General features: G+C 45.0%; 1 protein-coding gene across 4 annotated transcripts in view; it reads right to left on the bottom strand.

Annotated features, from left to right (window-relative positions):
* Positions 1-18,384, bottom strand: part of LOC142573155 (uncharacterized) — a 731,380-nt gene that overhangs the window by 25,123 nt on the left and 687,873 nt on the right. For all 4 annotated transcript variants that reach the window (XM_075682709.1, XM_075682708.1, XM_075682707.1 and 1 more), the window contains one exon: positions 13,633-13,780. In XM_075682709.1, the coding sequence (XP_075538824.1) occupies positions 13,633-13,780 (148 nt within the window). The remainder of the gene's footprint in view (positions 1-13,632; positions 13,781-18,384) is intronic.

Below are 18,384 nucleotides of genomic sequence, written 5' to 3' on the forward strand. Positions count from 1 at the left end.
TCCGGCGAAGACGACGACGTCATCCAAGTAAAGAGGAGAGTTCTGCCACTTCAGTCCTGCTAAAGCCTTGTCTACCACGCGCTGAAACGTTGGAGGCGCCAAGCACAGTCCAAATGGTATAACCTTGAACTCATAGAGGTGGTCTGGCGTGATGAAGGCGGTCTTTTCACAATCGCTTTAGTCGACTTCTATTTACCAGTAGCCAGACTTGAGTTCCATCGACGTGAAGTATTTACAGTTGCTGAGCCGATCCTATGCATCGTCTATCCGTGGGAGAGGCTATACGCCCTTCTTCGTGATCTTGTTCAGTCGACGATAATAGACGCAGAAACGTAGGGTTCCGTCCTTTTTCTTCACTAAGACAACAGGAGACGCCCACGGGCTTTTCGACGGTTGGATGATGTCGTCGCGGAGTATTTCGTCGACTTGTCTTATAGCTTCACGTTCTCGCGTCAAAAGTCAGTAACGGCTCTGGCGGAGTAGTCGAGCGCACTCTTCGATTATTATGGGATGCTTTACGACTGGTGTTTGTCGAATCCTCCATGACGTCGAAAAGCAGTGTTCGTATCGCCGAAGCAGACTTCTGAGCTGTTGCTACTTAATTACGGGGTGACTTGGATTTATGTCGAAGTCTGGCTCGGGAACTACGGTCGTCGGGGTAGCTGTGACAGAATCCGAGAGGACAAATGCGCTGCTGGTTTCCAGGATTTCCTCTATATATGCGATCGTGGTGCCCTAGTTGATGTGCTTGAACTCCTGGCTGAAGTTTGTCAGCAACACTTTCATCTTTCCTCCGTGCCGTCGAGCGATCCCTCTTGCGACGCAAATTTTGCGGTCGAGCAGTAGACGTTGGTCGCCTTCGATGACGCCTTCTACGTCAGCGGTGTTTCGATGCCTACCGAAATAACAATGCTGGAGCGAGGCGGGATGCTCACTTCATCTTCGAGGACACTGAGGGGTGGTGACTACGAGGGCTCTCCGGCGGTATCGCTTGGTTTTCCTACAGCGTTACTGACTTCGACTTCAGGTTGGTGATTGAGCCGTGTTGGTTCAGGAAGTCCATACCGAGAATGACGTCTAGTAAATACTGTTGGAGGATAACGAATGTGGCTGGGTAAGTCGGCTCATGTATGATAATTCTTGCTGTGCAGATTCCAGTCGGCGTCATGCGGTGTCCTCCACCAGTTCGAATTTGCGGGCTTTCCCATGCGGTCTTCACTTTCTTCACCGGGGCGGTGATGGGTCCACTGATGACGGAATAATAGGCTCCTTTTTCTACTAAGGCGGTGACTGCGTGGCCGTCGAGAAGGACGTCGAGGTAGGTGGTTCTTTGTCTTGCGTTACAGTTAGGCCTTGGCGTCGCATCACGTGTGCGTCGCGTTGACCTGTGGCTGGTACGTGGCGTCGTCAGATGATCTTTAGTTGGCGTATTTTTTGCTTCCAGACTTCGTCGGGACGGCGGCGTGTCGTTGTTATGTCGTCGAGGTAGTCTCTTCGGAGTCTTCGTAGGCGGCGGAGGATCTTCGTAATTTCGACGAACATCAATCGCACCTCCATCGGTTGCTCCTTTTAGTTTTCCGGGTATGGGCTCATGGACCAGCCCCGAGCTGGGCCAGTGTGTGGACGGCGCTGCGGCGCCAGGTAGCGTCCTGGTGACGGTGACGGTCGTTGAGGGCTCCACTGAGTAGCGGCGAGGTAGTCGGCGATATCACGAGGGCGTTCACCTTCCCGAGGGCGCGATGAGACCCTCTCGTACGTCTCAAGCCAGCTTTCCGGATCTTCGAATGCTGAACCGGGGAAAGTGGGAGGCTCGCTGGGCTGCTGCAGCACGATTGGGGGCTCTGGGGCTCCCAGTGGGGATGACTAGGCGGCGATCTTCCTGATCGTCTCAGCCAAAAGTCCGCGCTCGGGGGGCAGTCCTTGCAGCATGCGGCTACCTCCCCGGTTCTTGGCGACGTTGGTTTTGTCTTCCACGTTCCTTAGATCACGGCTTTGTGGGGGAGTCCGGTACATGAACGCAAATCACCCCCACCAGATGTCACGTAGTGACGTGTAAAGAACACAGGAGCATTAATGTGAAAGACGAAACTAACTTTTCTTGGGCGAACCTGTGCCCTCAAAAGCAGGTTATACTTAAAGAATGGCAACAGCGGCGAACACAATCGGTGATCGTCGAAATCTGATCACCGGGTCAAGCGCGTCGGCTTTTCTACATCAGTGATCGGATTTTCCAGAGTAATCGCTGGAACCCACGTGTCTCCCACAAAGTTCTACAGGGTTCGCGTCGCGCATACATGCAATCAGATTACAGAAGGTTCGGTGACAGACAGCGGATGGAACCATCAAAACATTCCAGAAACTTCCTATACATGCAGGCGCGTCCTGCGCTTTGCTATAACATTTGTTAGGTGGTGAAACGTGGTCACCAGATAGAAATAGTCATGTACACCTGTCAATGAATCGAGTTTAATTATTAGATGTTTGGGTTTCATCTTGCCTTGCTCAGGAATTCCTAAAAATTAAATTATGGGGTTTTACGTGCCAAAATCACTTTCTGATTATGAGGCACGCCGTGGTGGAGGACTCCGGAACATTAGACCACCTGGAGTTCTTTAACGTGCACCTAAATCTAAGTGCACGGGTGTTTTCGCATTTCGCCCCCATCGAAATGCGGCCGCGTCGGCCGGGATTCGATCCCGCGACCTCGTGCTCAGCAGCCCAACACTATAGCCAGTGAGCAACCACGGCGGGATTAGGAATTTTTGACATTGCAATCGTATTTCTAGTCTAATATTTTATTTATACGCCTTGTTTGCTAATTGTGCCAATAATGTTGAACAGATATATTTGCGAAGTTTCCCCAAAGCATATTCTTATATACATGTACCCTGTTTCCTTCAAATGGAGTTTGTTTACCTTTATTACCCTGCAGTGGTAATAAAGGTAGACAGATGATGATGGTTGTGGCCGATTAAGCGCGAACATGTTGTATGCCGCAGTATTAAACGTAAATAGCGCTTACTTTGCGACTGTAGGGGTTAAATTGTGACTTGACATCATGTGGCGCACGCTTTGACAAGGTGGTTTCTATGTTTTTTATTTTCACATGTTCTAAAGCACTCTGCCATAATACTCGGTTACCTTAAATGTTAACGCCTCTATTCCTGAACACTCATTGATTATCAGTAAATGAGAGGTCATGACGGCTAAGGTGAAAGCACCCTTTTTAAATTCCAGAAAGACGATAGGTAATAAAATTCCGTTCTGTGTTCTTGCATCACCGATGTCCGTATACACAAAGAAGCATCCATTTACCACGGAGTATACTCTCCTCCCCATTTTTTATTTGAGTTTGAATAATGTTCATTTTCTACACGAGCTGATAACGTTGTAAAATATGTCACGTGTCCCGAAAGTCAAGCATAGCGTCTGTTCGCGTTTTCTCGCGGCTAGGTATACTTCTGAAATTGTGAGCTCCTGCTACTCGCTGTAGAATCCATGGTTCCCCTACTGAGAATGTCTTAACGAATCCTGTGTTTTCTTTTAGGTTAACCAATTACTCTCTTAAAGGACACCCCGAAAAAAATCGAAACAAATCCATAGGTTAGGGACCATATCTAAAGCAAACCACATTTTCCATTCCATTAGGCACCCATAAATAAGTTTGCATTCTCAACCGGCACATTAGTTCATCGACAGCTCTCACGGACACTGATACCTTCATTATACCACGTGCACTGAAAAAGTAACACCTGAATCTGCAGTCGTCGGATGTGGCACCTTTCTCTCCTCCTCCTCCTCCTCCTCCTCCTCCTCCTCCTCCTCCTCCTCCTCCTCCTCCTCCTCATCATCATCATCATCATCATCATCAGCCTGGTTACGCCCACTGCAGGGCAAAGGTCTCTCCCATACTTCTCCAACAACCCCGGTCATGTACTAATTGTGGCCATGCCGTCCCTGCACACTTCTTAATCTTATCCGCCCACCTAACTTTCTGCCGCCCCCTGCTACGCTTCCCTTCCCTTGGGATCCAGTCCGTAACCCTTAATGACCATCGGTTATCTTCCCTCCTCATTACATGTCCTGCCCATGCCCATTTCTTTTTCTTGATTTCAACTAAGATGTCATTAACTCGCGTTTGTTCCCTCACCCAATCTGCTCTTTTCTTATCCCTTAACGTTACACCTATCATTCTTCTTTCCATAGCTCGTTGTGTCGTCCTCAATTTGAGTACAACCCTTTTAGTAAGCCTCCAGGTTTATGCCCCGTAGGTGAGTACTGGTAAGACACAGCTATTATATACTTTTCTCTTGAGGGATAATGGCAACCTGCTGTTCATGATTTGGGAATGCCTGCCAAACGCACCCCAGCCCATTCTTATTCTTCTGATTATTTCCGTCTCACGATCCGGATCCGCCGTCACTACCTGCCCTAAGTATATGTATTCCCTTACGACTTCCAGTGCCTCGCTGCCTATTCTAAACTGCTGTTCTCTCCCGAGACTGTTAAGCATTACTTTAGTTTTCTGCAGATTAATTTTTAGACCCACTCTTCTGCTATGCCTCTCCAGGTCAGTGAGCATGCATTGCAATTGGTCCCCTGAGTTACTAAGCAAGGCAATATCATCAGCGAATCGCAAGTTACTAAGGTATTCTCCATTAACTTTTAACCCCAATTCTTCCCAATCCAGGTCTCTGAATACCTCCTGTACACACGCTGTGAATAGCATTGGAGATATCGTATCTCCCTGCCTGACGCCTTTCTTTATTGGGATTTTGTTGCTTGCTTCTCTCATCGGTTGCATCTATTTGTATTAGCACGGATGTCACGCTAGTTAGGCTTTAGAGAGTCATTCTAGTACATTGTGCTGACAAACAGGAGCGTAATCTCAAACCAAGGTGTAAAATCACAACCTACTGTGAACGAGTGCGACTATGACATTCAGGTGGAATTGCAAACCCACATGCAATGTGCAGCTCTCGCAAGAACAAGTGACGGCAGATGCATCAGTCCATCAAATCTTCGGCCTCTTGCCTCCGCTTGATTCTTCTAAAAAGGAAGAAAAAGAAAGCAAAAATAGGCATAACGATAAACAAAGCATATCAACAAACTAGAGAGAATAGAAAAGCAACGAAAATAGATTGAAAGAAGGGTGGTTGATTTCGCACAGGTATTACGCAAACTTATGGGAGAAAACTATCAGGAAAATTGAATATATAAGTGCTATGGAGCGCCTTATTGGTGGAGTGAATTCTTACAGTATTAATATTGTTACGTGTAGAAAGACACAGAAGAAAGAGGCTATTTACAGGCTATTTACACTGGACTGGAGCCATAGCGCCAGGCCGACATTCACTCGCGCCAAGGGCACCGACCCACTTCGTCGTCGTTCTCGCGGCGGCTCGTCTCTCGGGTATCTACCAATAATATCGTAATACTACCCCCCGGCGACAAAAGTGCCGTCACGGTGCTTTTAAATATCCAAGGCACGTGGAGAGTTGTAGGGCTTGAGTCGGGTGACGTGGACAATGTCACTGGTTGTCACACCGGAGGACGTAGCGGGCGCGGCTAGAACAATTTCATAGGTGACATCGGTCACTTGGCGGAGCACGCGATATGGGCCAGTATAACAGGAAAGCAGTTTCTCACAAAGGCCAACTTTACGCGATGGTGACCAAAGCAACACGAGGGGGCCGGGCGCAAAATGGACATCACGGTAAAGGAGGTCGTAGCGTCGCTTCTGTTTGTCTTGAGAGATTTGTAGACGACCGCGCGCAAGTTGACGAGCATGGTCAGCACGGGCAATTGCATCACGGGCATAAGCGCTAGTTGAAGCTGTGGTGGACGGAAGCACGGTGTCTAGTAGTAGCGTCGGTTCGCGGCCAATTCGGCGGACATTCACTCGCGCCAAGGGCACCGACCCACTTCGTCCTCGTTCTCGCGGCGGTTCGTCTCTCGGGTATCTACCGATAATATGGTAATAATATATAATTTTTGGGGCAATAATAATTCAACTTTCACACCTATTTCAATGAGACGTATCTCGCGCCTGATAAAGTGGGCAGAAAATTAGAACGCACACAGGTTGCTCTATCTTCGTGTTGTCGTTCGAGTTTCCTGTACATGTCTGCTATATATTTTTGTCAGGCTATCTCTATTTGTCACTAGGCTCAAACGAACTGGTAAAACAGGCTCAATAAATTGTGTGTTGCGCTCTATGCGTCAAAGCAACAATAATTTTACTGTGTAATTGGAAACTCATAATTAATTTCAACCACATGATTGCCACGTTACCTACTGTTACTCCCTAGATAACACGGACACGTGCCCTCATACACGGGAATTAGGGCCATTTCGTTCAATTTCATTTTTTCTCCACCATGTGGCATATGGACCTATACAATTCCAAATTCCATCCATGACGTATACGCCATGAGGCAAAACTAATGAAAACGCAATAAAAAGAAGCACAGACACACCCCGTACTCAGAAATGCAACTTAAGTCGAAGCGCGTGCTTGACTTGATTTAGGTGACGCCAGGTGTTAACGTGCCCGAAGACGCTCACTGCGTTTCTTTCGACGCGTTCACGATAGGCGCCGCTTAGATCGAGTCAAGCATGGGCTTCAACTTAAGTTGCATTTCTGAATACGGGGGTCAGACTATTGCTTCACCTTGGTACTTGAAAACTAGCGCGCTTATGTATCAGCGTTATCTGGAAGACGACCAGCTACTTGCTCTACTTTCAATGAATCAAAAATTTTGCTAGACATCTGGCCGGAGAGCTAGTCGGCAATCCCGAGAGATGTCTGCCCGAGATAACGGCTTCCGGAAAGCTTCCGCTCTGGAGCGTATTTTTTAAAAATATTTATGGAGCACACTGGCCACAGGCCCGCGTATACGTAAGAGTGATGTTTAATGGATTTCCTATAGAATCGGCGCAATCCATTAAGCGGAAGCTTTAGCTCGGGCTTCGATGCCGCCTACTCAAAGAGATGTAAATTGCAGGAATGCTTTTATGAGAAAACTGCAGAACGGATTTGAATAAAATTTCTTGCAATTTGGAGACAAAACTAAATTATAGTGACTGCAGCAAATAAAATTTTTGTTTAGACAATAGAATTCTTTACAAGAATTACAGGAAATTGGTAAATCTGGAGAAAAAAAACAAAAGCAAGCATGAAGCATGAACTCAGCCATCAAAAACAAATACCGCGTTTCTATAAACTGCATCAGTTGTGGCAGCAAAAGCGAGCATTTTTTGCCTGCATTTACAATTTATGTGAATTTGTTACAATATCTGGAAGGGTTTTGAAAATGCCACATTCACAAATTATTGGTACATTTCAAGGTGACGTATGATTCATCATTGCTGTTCGCTTTAGATTTATTATTAGGCACAGTTTGCAGAATTTCGATATCTTTTTTAGTTGCTGAGATACATACATTTTTATACTTCTGGCTCTTTTCTTTATTTGGAAATTTTTTAAAAGTTTCGGTAAGAACGTATACAGCCTAATTAAAATATCGCTTCTAGAAATCACCACATCTTAGCTTTTCTTCAAAATTCAACATAACTCATTCAGGCTGGAGGCAGTGGTTGCTCTGAAAAACGAAGCCGATTTCTTGTGTATGTAGATAGGAGCCTCAGAGCTAAAATTTCTCCATAATTTAGAGTTACAATAATAAACTTGTTGGTGGGATATGTTTGTAAAAGTGCTCGGTAAGGAAGAAGAGGAAAGAAAGGGAGGCATGCACGTTAATAAGAAGAGTGTCTGGCGGGCTAAAATTACTAAATACCGATTTCTAGAATTCCACAACTCTTATACTAAATTATTTACATGGTATCTCAGTGTGCACCGGAAAATTGCAAAGCGCCACTTTGCAAGATGCATTGCAGAACTTTGTTTCTGCTCTAATTATTCTTAACATAGGGATGTAGTATTATCAAGGCACAGCTCGACAATCTAAGAAACGTACAGCCTGTGGGCGAGCTTACAAAATGCAGCAAAATTCCCAGCGAAGCTGTTTCTGTAGAGCAGTTGTAGTAGAAATTTTAACACCAGTAAGGTTAATGCACAGCTTAAAGCTTTGCCTGCATATGATCTTGAAAAGTATCCATGCTTGAACTACGCTGCTTCCCCATCGAAAGCCAGTGACCCGTCACGTTGTCCCCATGCGGTGCGCTGGCTTAGTTGCTATCGTGTGGCGCTGCTAAGCACGAGGCATCAAATACCGGCCCCGACGACCACATTAGATTAGGGCGAAATTCAAAAACGGCCGCGTCCAGTGCATTGTGGGCATGTTAAAGATCCCCTGGTGGTCAAAAATTATTTCAGAGCCCCAACTAGGGCGTGCCTCATAGCGCTTGTATAACGCTGTAATTACCCGACACGAATGACAATTTGCGCGCAAGCGGAACCTAAGAGGCGCCGTTTCCAAAAATATGGAGTCGTTCCCTACTTCACCTCAGCGAGGACAATGGGGTGCCTACTATGTGTCTCGTATTGCGTACTGACGCGTGTATTCTATGCAGAAGACAACGACGATGGGGGCAATAACAGACTCCGTGTAGTGGGTTACTGAGATTGGGCGAGGACGAAGAAGACGTGCCTCGGTTCTGTTTGTTTTGGAATAGGTTGTCCTGTTGTTCTTCAAGAACGTCTCCCTGTCTTCTGTCCGCGTTGTACCGCGACACTGGTGGAGGCGCTGGGTACTGAACTAGCCTGATGCTCCGGAGTCCTTCTGGGAGTCGTTCATCTAGCCCGGGCGCATTTTCACCTGTTTCGACACCCGTGCATTGCTTTAGTCATCGACTGCTAGGCCTTGCCCCGTAATTATAACCTCTTAAACCACCTCTCTACATGAGCTGCACACATCTCGCAATGGTCGAAACCAGCCCCCCGCAAGCACCTTAAAGAAGCCGGTTTCCCAGTCTACAACAGGTAACTGTTCTGCATCAGCTGGTTACGATTGCTATCGCGGTGCCGTCCTCAAACACATTGAAGACTGGCTTGACAACTATGAACGCGTCGCACAGATTAACCAGTGGACTGATCAGCAAAAGCTCTCCCACGTCTATTTCGCCCTTGAAGACAATGGCCGTATATGGAACGCGAACCGTAAAGCTTGCCTATAGGCAAGCTTCACGGTTCGCGTCTTTCAGTATACTGGAAGACTACAAATGAAAATTGCAGCGTGATATGGGCTGGACACGTATTGTAGTGCTGGACGCTCAGAGTAAAATTGTATATGAAGAATCACTGAGGAATAAGGAAGAAAGAAAATTGCATCGGAGAGTTTTCATATATTTGTACATAATTCAGAAGGAAGGAAAAGAAATAGGAAGCATACATGCAAGTATACGACCGTTATGGTGAGCAACATGACAACAAAGAACGTCGAGCTAAAATTCAGAGAGGCTGAAATAATGTCATAGATGGCAGAAATGAAAAAAAAAAGCTGCTATGAGTCACTATAGTTAAGAGGAAAAAACGAAATCACTAAAGAAACAATTTATGATCACTCAAGGGGAAATTCAACACATTTAGAAGCTCGATCCGGATGTCTTCGGACACGAACTTATAAAGCGAGATACAAAAAGGAAGAAGCGTGTGCTTGCTGCAGCAAAGCAAGGGAAACGGGAAATGATAGAGCATGTTTCATTAGAATGTGAAGACGTCTGCGCAGCGGTTGATGTAGGCACCTCTGGCCTCCTTAAAGCCATTGGGTTCAGCGAGAGCAGGGAACTGCATTTATTTCTTTATTCAATCAATCATATGCACCTTCGGCGGTGATATGGTACCTCCTAGCTCATGGTCATCCCCAGACGCAACGCTGCTTCTAGCGACCCCTTTTCAGCGCAGTGCTGTAACGTTATCGGTGGGCCACCCTATGAAAGAAGCGCCACAGGAATTTTCAATCTGTCGCCAACGTTGACGGGGAACTGCCATAGCACTGACGGGAGCAGTGTTCTTCATCGTGCAGGACCTTCTAGGATTTGCCGTAGTATCAACTACTGTTCGTTTTGTCTACTTTCGCTGCGTTATTCGGCCACAATAAAATCCTCTCTATTTCTTCGTGTTCCTCACCTCTTGTCAGCCAAGTGGATTTGAAAAAAAACTTGCCAAAGTAGCCAGCCCTATTCAGTTTCAAACGAAGCAAAAGTGACCGCCTGTGAACGAAGAGAGCATTTCATTGGATGGTTGGAGCTCTACTTGTGATTGTCCGATGTTTACATCGGTGGTTACGTGTATGTGACGTCAGAACCCTGGAATAAAAACAATTTGGACTGGCTGCACGGTATACGGCCCATGTCGCGCACAGCAATGAAGACCGTGGCGTGGCGGCACTCTGAAAAAGAATGAACAATAATGCGAACGTTTATTGAAATGTGTAAGCCTTTTTAGGCATACCCAAAGAAAAAACTCATCCTTCACGTAAGACTATCGCGCTCAAGGTACGGCCCGCAGCATCGAGCGAATTCACCTTCGCGCTGCCTCTCAGTTTAAGGCCAACCAAGCGGCGACACTAGCTCTCGGCGCGCTCTGTCCGCGTCGCCGATCGCTTTCGGGGCAGTGCTCGCGCGGCCGCGCCATACGTCGCCGGAGTGCGGGTGTTAATGTTTCGACGCCGATGGGTAAGGCGTAAAGAGCCGTAACGTCTTATAATGGCAAGCGAAGTACCTACAGTATTTTGCTTGCGCCATCAATGCACCTTACGCCACCGTCCGCATTAGTCCCTGTCGCCGCAGCACTGTCGCTTATACGGGTCGGATCAAGTTTCCTGACAGTGATAATGACACCGGGCCGCGTGGAGGTGAACACATGTCACAATGCTTACGCATACCCAGGCAACTCGCGCAAGAGTTTCTGGTTTACTTTATGTGAACCAGTAACTCTTGCACCGGGGCGGTTCAGTTTATGTGAACCACTCCGGCGCATTGTAGCAAACCAGAAACGCTTATGTTGTTGCTTTCCTTGCTTCCCCTTTATTTATCTCTCTTTCTCTTGGCTGGCACCATGCACTCCTCCGGAGGCTTGTGTAAAAGCAAGACATCGTACTCTTTATTTCCGCGAAGCGTGGGGATTGTCCATCGAACTACCTTAATTATTGGAAGAATCCCAGCCGGTGTAGTTTGTTGATGTGGCTATAATTCACAGAAGTGCGAAATAGCGTTGCGTTAGAGGGCTAGTATAACAGGAGCTGTGCTTTTAGACGGAGCACAAATTCAAGACAGCGAGTCATGGAATTTGCACGTTCAATTTGGCCACAAAGCAGCAGTTTAAAGTATATACTTTGGTGCGCAAGCGAAAGCTTTGGGTGAGCCGCTCGCTTCTTGATTTTCCTGCTGATTGAGTCCAGTGGAAAGGAGGACCAAGTACATCGTTGGTACAAATGGGGTAGTATGCAGACACATAATCTTCGTATCATGGAATGCCAAAAGTAAAATCTCATGGAAAGTACTGAGCAAATATGTACATAGATTGGCGGCTGAACTTTCTGTGTAGCCAAATAGAAAAAGCGCCATTCCGAGTGGAGTAAAAGAACCAGAAAAACGCACGACAAGATACTACGCTACCAGGTGAAGAGGGTTAAACTTCGACTTTATAATAAACTTAAAGTTACAATATGTCAAAGTACAGCGCACTACGGTTCGAAGCCCTAGTCTGAAACGCGGTATTAAAGAAAAGTTTTCTTATGACAACATCACATGTACAGCATCTTGAAGTAACCCCGAAACTATCATAGAGCATATTTTCTTAGCCTTGCGCAGCATTCGTTCTCGATGAGGACGTAGTAAATCTTCCAGTGGTCTTAAATATTATGGGTGACAGAGGTATGGATAAAGAACCTAAGGAGGAAAATAATAGAAGAGAGGTGAAATATTGGTAGTGAGCAAAAATGGAATACACAGACTTTATTTTAGGGGAAAAAACTCCGTGAGGTTCAAGAGTTTGCTAATAAAACCAGAGATAATAAGCGCAGGTGACCAATAAGAATAGAAAGGTTCGTTTCATCCAAGCGAACACTCAGCTTGAAAGAGTATGCTCACTATATTCATCGATGCGTCTGTTCATCTGTCCACACTCTTCGTTAATATGAATTGTGATAATGAGTAGGGTTGAAAACTTAGCTAGTTGTTGGATATTTACGCAAATACTTGGGGACAGCGCAGGGAAGAAAATGGGATATTAAGATAACACAGGTCTATTAAGGCCTAATATCGATCACGACGAAATTAATCCCCAAAAAGCCATTTTTGGTGCAGATTATTATTTTGTGGAGGAAATCATCCCTTAATCAGCAGGGCAACCTTGAAGAAGAAGCGATGTGAGTTCAGTCGCCGGATATATAAAACGTCACCAGTATATTCGCTGACAGTCTCGGAAAGAAAGGCAGAGGATAGAAGTAAGCACGAAATCCTGTGGTAAAAAATTTAAGTGAATAGAGTGATTCAGACAGTGGATATATAATGTCGTACATTTCCATGTCACAATATGCTGTAAACATGAGAAAGTGACGTCAGCGAAATATTCCTGCGAATGCGCATGGTAGTAGCTGCAGCACAGCCGGGACCTGGAATGCAGCCGCCAATTAATGGAGTGTTCTTTCTCGTTTTAGCAATGTAGGACGAAAGCACAGTTGACTTCGATGGTAATAAGAGTGCAAAAAAATGGCACTTTTACCCGAACAACTAAGCACTGACGATGATCACAAAGTTTGGTTTGCGCTTGCACGAAGGAAATTCTGTGAGTCAATCAGGCTGAAGGGGTGGGTTAACGGGACAGGGTCGCAGCGATCGCAGGTTGAAAGATGTTGCAGCATGAAGCAGCTAACACTATAAAATCAAAAGTTTCGTACTGTTCAGGTAGATTCAAGCCTGGTTATCACGAAAGTACAAATTACACTTTTTTTCTTTCATAGGATCACAAGCGACCGCGATCATAGAACGTCTCCTAATTCTCAAGCATGTTTTTCCCTAATGCACAATTTCATCTCGCAAATAGTAGTTTTCAGCTTAAGAAAAAAACATTGCAGCACTTTGCAGTAGCTCTTCTGAGGGGCTCCCGAACTTAAATGCTACGACCTGCTCAAGCGTAACTCTCATCCGCACTCAAAGCGGAAAAAGAAAACGCCTTGATGGTCTAAACGAAAGCTGCAGGATGGCAATACAAGTGAAACAAGGCTGTGCCTACGCAGCAGGTGCCAGAATGTCAAAACTTACACGGTAAGCATTAGTGCTTATTTACGTAGTGAAGCTTCTGCTGAATATATCGGTAATCTTGATTACTTGATGACATCAGTCGAAGCGCGGTGTCTCGCGCTTCTGCTGGATTTGCCACCTCGCGGGGCAGGCTCCTCAAATCTGTAAGCGCAAAACTGCTTGACGTGGTGCTGACTTTTTCAGCAATTCTTAGTCGGCAAAATTTACGCTCATAATGACGTTTGTTGTGTCGCATGTCGTTCCGCTAAATTAGTACTATTGGTTTTAATAACGACCCTGATTTACCTAGAAAGCTCCACTGCTCATCTAAAATAGAAAGGTACACGCCATCGTCATATGACGAACACATATTTGTTTTCATAAAATGCGCAAAATCGCAGTTGCTGTTGCCCATCACGCACGTACCCTCCTCCACGAAGCCTTCTCATGTGCTCCTTACGTCGCAGCCTCAGCGCCCGGTAGCGCAACGCACAGATCACAGCCAGAGCCACGATCGGGAAGCAGATCACCGAAGACAGAATGGGGATCAGCACGGGCCGAGCATCCAGGGACACTGCACAGAGAAGATAGAAGTCAGTCGTGCTTGGGGGTATTCAGAAACTTAGGTTCCCCAACGCAACTTTCTTTCAAGCGTTATACACCCATATTCTGGCGGGTCATTTAGCGTATAAACAATCCGATTCTGAAGCAACTGAAATTTATTTGCAGGGTTTAACGCTTGGAAAATGGAGTTGACGTATCAAAAAGGAGTATTTGTTCTAAACAATAAAAAAAGAAATCAGCTGCCTTTTATCGCTAATTTTCTTTGGGAAGCTGCACAGTCAACACAAATGGTGAAAGGAGAATTGAAAAGGAACGCTGACTCAGGTTTTATTTTCTTGTCAAGCTATAGAACGTGCCTTCAGTTAAGACAAGGAGTAAGTTGGTGACAACATTAGATTCAGTTCATACGCTCTCGATGTGAAGAAAAATCACCACGAAAAGTAAACTTTATAGCGTGTTTGCAATACGAATTTTCGTCACAGTTCTTTTTTTTTCAGATACAGTGAGTTTTGGAGCTAAATGTTTACCAGCATCTATAAACAGGACTCCGAAAAGTGCTAAAACTTGACTTTGGTGCGTTGGTTTTCAATTAGTAGAAACGCAGTGCGACTGGGAAGAAGATAGCAGGGCACCACAACCGAGCACAAGCGCTGTGTGACAATTACACATTTCCAGCAACTGAGTTGTGTGATAGCGCTTGTACTGAGCTTCGGTTTTCTTTTGGTGTCGGAGTCGTGCTGCGTTTATACTAATTAAGGAATGGCTGGTGGTAGGTGCAGGGCTGGGAAAACATACTTCCAAATTTTATATCATACGAGCACAAGATACCGAGGCCATAAGCATTTGAGATTTCAATATAAGATACCAGAGGACTAATTTTGTGAGACCGATACCTGCCATTTCAATCTTGAGATACTTCGATGAGGAGCAGGAGGGATAATCTTTATTTGTAAAAATGAGCTGACGATACATCGATGAAATCCTAAATTTATAATTATATATTACGCTGGCCCAGAAGTTCTGGAGTTGATATTCAAGTTGAAATTTCTACAAAATTAAACAAGAAATGAACAAGAACTCAATCAATAATGCATTTTCCGTTGTTGTTTACAACGTTGTTTATATTGTTGTTTACAATGTTGAGCAAACTGGTCAATGCCTAGACGGTAGAAATCATCTGGTTTCCACTCAAAGAAATTGTCCATGCAAGCCTGCAATTTCATGGCGCTATGGAACGAAATGACCGTCCCTGAAGCTTTTAGACCAATGTTGAGCCATCCTAAATGGCGTCATTCCTTCGCCATACACTTCACAGATCTATCCAGTTGCGTCTTTGGCTTTGGCACCTCGAATAAACACAACAAGAAGAAGGTGTCGAAAATGCTCTTTTTTTGTCGACTTAATACTCCTTTTTTATAACTTAAAAAGAACAAAAAAATAGCAAGATTCATAAATTAAACACACTATTTTGGAGGGCATATAATTGTCTGTAGAATCATATAAAACTCTTTACCAACAGATTTTCTTTTACGCGGATAATTACCGCTTAAAAAAAGGCCAGGACTTCCGGCCAAACGTAGTAAGCTCCCTTCTTGGGGCTTGTGCATGTTTCTGACAGTTCACATTGCAAATTTTTTTAGTCTTAACGACAGAGGATGTTGCTTTCGAATTTTCCATATTAGCGGCACTTAAGCATGTTTTCCGCATTCTAACCCGGTAATATATCATAATTCCACAGCGTTAGATAAGGCCGGCAGTATCTACATCAGTGCAAAGTACCTTATGTGTTTCTGATACGTGGCCTATATGATCAGCACAAGGCACTGCGCAGCAGGCCATTCCGGAAGTGGGTGGACGTGTGATTTTTCAACCTGTTTACCTCGTTTCATAATAATTACGCATCACGATTCTGTATATGCACTAAATGTGTAGGCCTGTTTTCCTCGGATACACCTGCATATTTAAAGCAAATTTTGAAACGCTTATAAAGGAATATTGCGGGACTTTCCTCAGCGGCAATCAAGCAAGATATCCGTGGTGTTATATTTGGCTTCAGCTTGCTCCTGCTGCTATTGCGCCTGCTTTGTACGGGTATTGTGGGAAGAGTAATGTTTGCGTATTTGCATAGAATTAAACCCAACGTATGCGCTCACGTAGTCTATATTCCATACGTGTATAGTCTTCTTTTTTCCTCGTGTGTGCGTGGCATACTTCGTCGCGTTTCTTCTTGTACCTGTTTGGTGCAAGTATAATGAACACAGATCTGTGGGTGCAGAAGTAAGAGACGTAATTAAGTGGTTTCACGTCGTGGACACCCCGTACTGGTACGTGATGACTGGCTTCTCGTTGTCTTGTGGTAGGTACGTAGTTGTCTGTGGAGGGTGTTAGACTGGCGCATATATACCGTTTTACACCGATACGCTTAATGTTCGCGCCAACAGTGAGTCGTTATCCCGCCACAACTGCGAACTACCGTATAGCGCGCACACAACAGGTTTAAACTGTGCATTATCCCTATGTATTGGAAAAGTGTTCAATACCGAGTCAAAGACCGGCCAGATGTTGCACTATCTCTGGGATCTGCGCGATATTTTTTGGTGATGGATGGGGGGACAGAAGTTTTGGACCCACTGGCCCTATAATGCTAGGCAATAAACTTCAGCGGATCCTTCGCTTATGTTGGTATCTGTCTTAAGCGAATGCTTCTTTGGTGTCCGCGCAAATGTTATAGCAAACGTTCTGCAAACATAAGGTTTATGACGTAAATATCTGTCCAATACGACACAAATGAGATGTAAGCTTACATGCTTTTTTACAGCCGGTATCTTAGTTCTGCTGCTGACATGGTATTCCATTCTGTGTAATGCAACGCTCACTCTATGCCCGCCTTGGCGCCATTTTGCTCATTATTTGCTCCACACTCAGCTGTTTCGGTCGCCGACATCTTCACTTCTTACATCTTGTTCTCCTTCTCTATTTGGGCGCGTGTCGAATGTCATATACCCAGTGACGCATTTCGTCTACACGGCAACACAGTGGCCGCAAAGGGGTCGGGAAGGGAAGAAAAAAAAAAGGGGACTTAAACAATACATCGTGCCGCAGACTTTCTAATACTAGTAGCATTTTCTGTGGGAACGCCACCCAGTTTGCCGTATATATCCATGTATGTATGTATTTCCGCAGACAACCATTTCTCATCAGTTAGGGTCACGGGGCGGACCAATGTCAAATGCCTAGAGGAGGGCCACTGTGCTCAGAGAAGTGATCATAAGTAACAGCTAGAATCATTAGTTATGTTGCTCAGGGTATGTGGTATTCTTCAACGACCCTCTTTGACGCAAACTTGGATCACAGAAATGTGCCAGTGTGTGTGTGCCACTCAACAACAAACCTTCTTGATTGCATATCCATGACTGGTTATGTGTCACTTAGTATATGCCACCTTTCATAAATAATCATATCATAATAGTTATGCAAAACATAGCGTCAATAATTACCCACCGACCATTGAAGCTACGTACCATTTTATTGCTAGTAGTATTAAAATCATCATTCATCTCTAAAGGGTGAACTCGCCGCTGTTTTATTTTTAGACGGCAGCAAACGCGCCTGAATGACGAGAAACGTACAAGATTTGCACGAATATTCACAGTCTGCGTAATTCAAGGCGAAAATTGAAGTTGGAAGGAGACCTGTGTATGCTTCCGATTATGGTCTTGCAGGAGGCGCGTCTTGCTAAAGTCAGTATGTTGACTATGATCACCGTGCTGAGTTCTTCGATAATAAACGTTAAACATTTGCTTGCAAAAGGTACAGTTGACCTCCAATTTGCCGCCTTAGACAACCTCCCTGCTTTACTGTTGTGCTACTTTATAGTATCATGAGAGGAAATCAAATCACACAAGGTGGAGAGAATTCACCGATTAAGACTGTTCATGTATTCGCAGGGCATCGAAGCATATTCATCCAGAAATAAATGAAGATGCAGTTATCACATCCACGGATTTGGAGTATCTATGAATGAACCTGTTGTTCGAGACGGTAAAAGCCGGTTGATGCCATAGATAAACGCAAAGTAAGACCCTAGTGCGAAAGCAGGCTGCACGTTCCGCTCTACAACCTCTCACACTACTGGCTAATTGTGACGGCAGCCATAATGTTCTGACTCAGGGTATGCACATCATACTACATGGTAAAGTGCACAACAAAATAATTGCAGCTGCCACGGAATAATTTGGCACAAGTGCCATTTGAAATGACGTCAATTTGAACAGCATGGCGGCTCTTCTATATCTGTGTTGGCTGTACTAGAATATGGCACGCTCTACTGGGTTCTTTTAGCTGCACCAAATTTTAAAAATTATAAAAATATAAATCACGGTAACGTTATTTAGCATTCGAGTGTACGGATCGGCAGCCTCTAAATATGGAACAATTTCCACAATTACGTGCGTAATTAGCGAAGTTACGATAATTAACTTTATAATTATCAACACTAGGTGGCTACAGCAAATGACTACTTTGGGCGCCGTCCTCGACCCTACCTATCCCAACGATCAACTTTTAAATAGCGGTGTTCATGTGGGAGCTACGCGAACAATTAGTTCCACTTGG

Source organism: Dermacentor variabilis, chromosome 2 (genome assembly GCF_050947875.1).
Source record: "Dermacentor variabilis isolate Ectoservices chromosome 2, ASM5094787v1, whole genome shotgun sequence".
In the NCBI taxonomy this organism is placed as follows: domain Eukaryota; kingdom Metazoa; phylum Arthropoda; class Arachnida; order Ixodida; family Ixodidae; genus Dermacentor; species Dermacentor variabilis.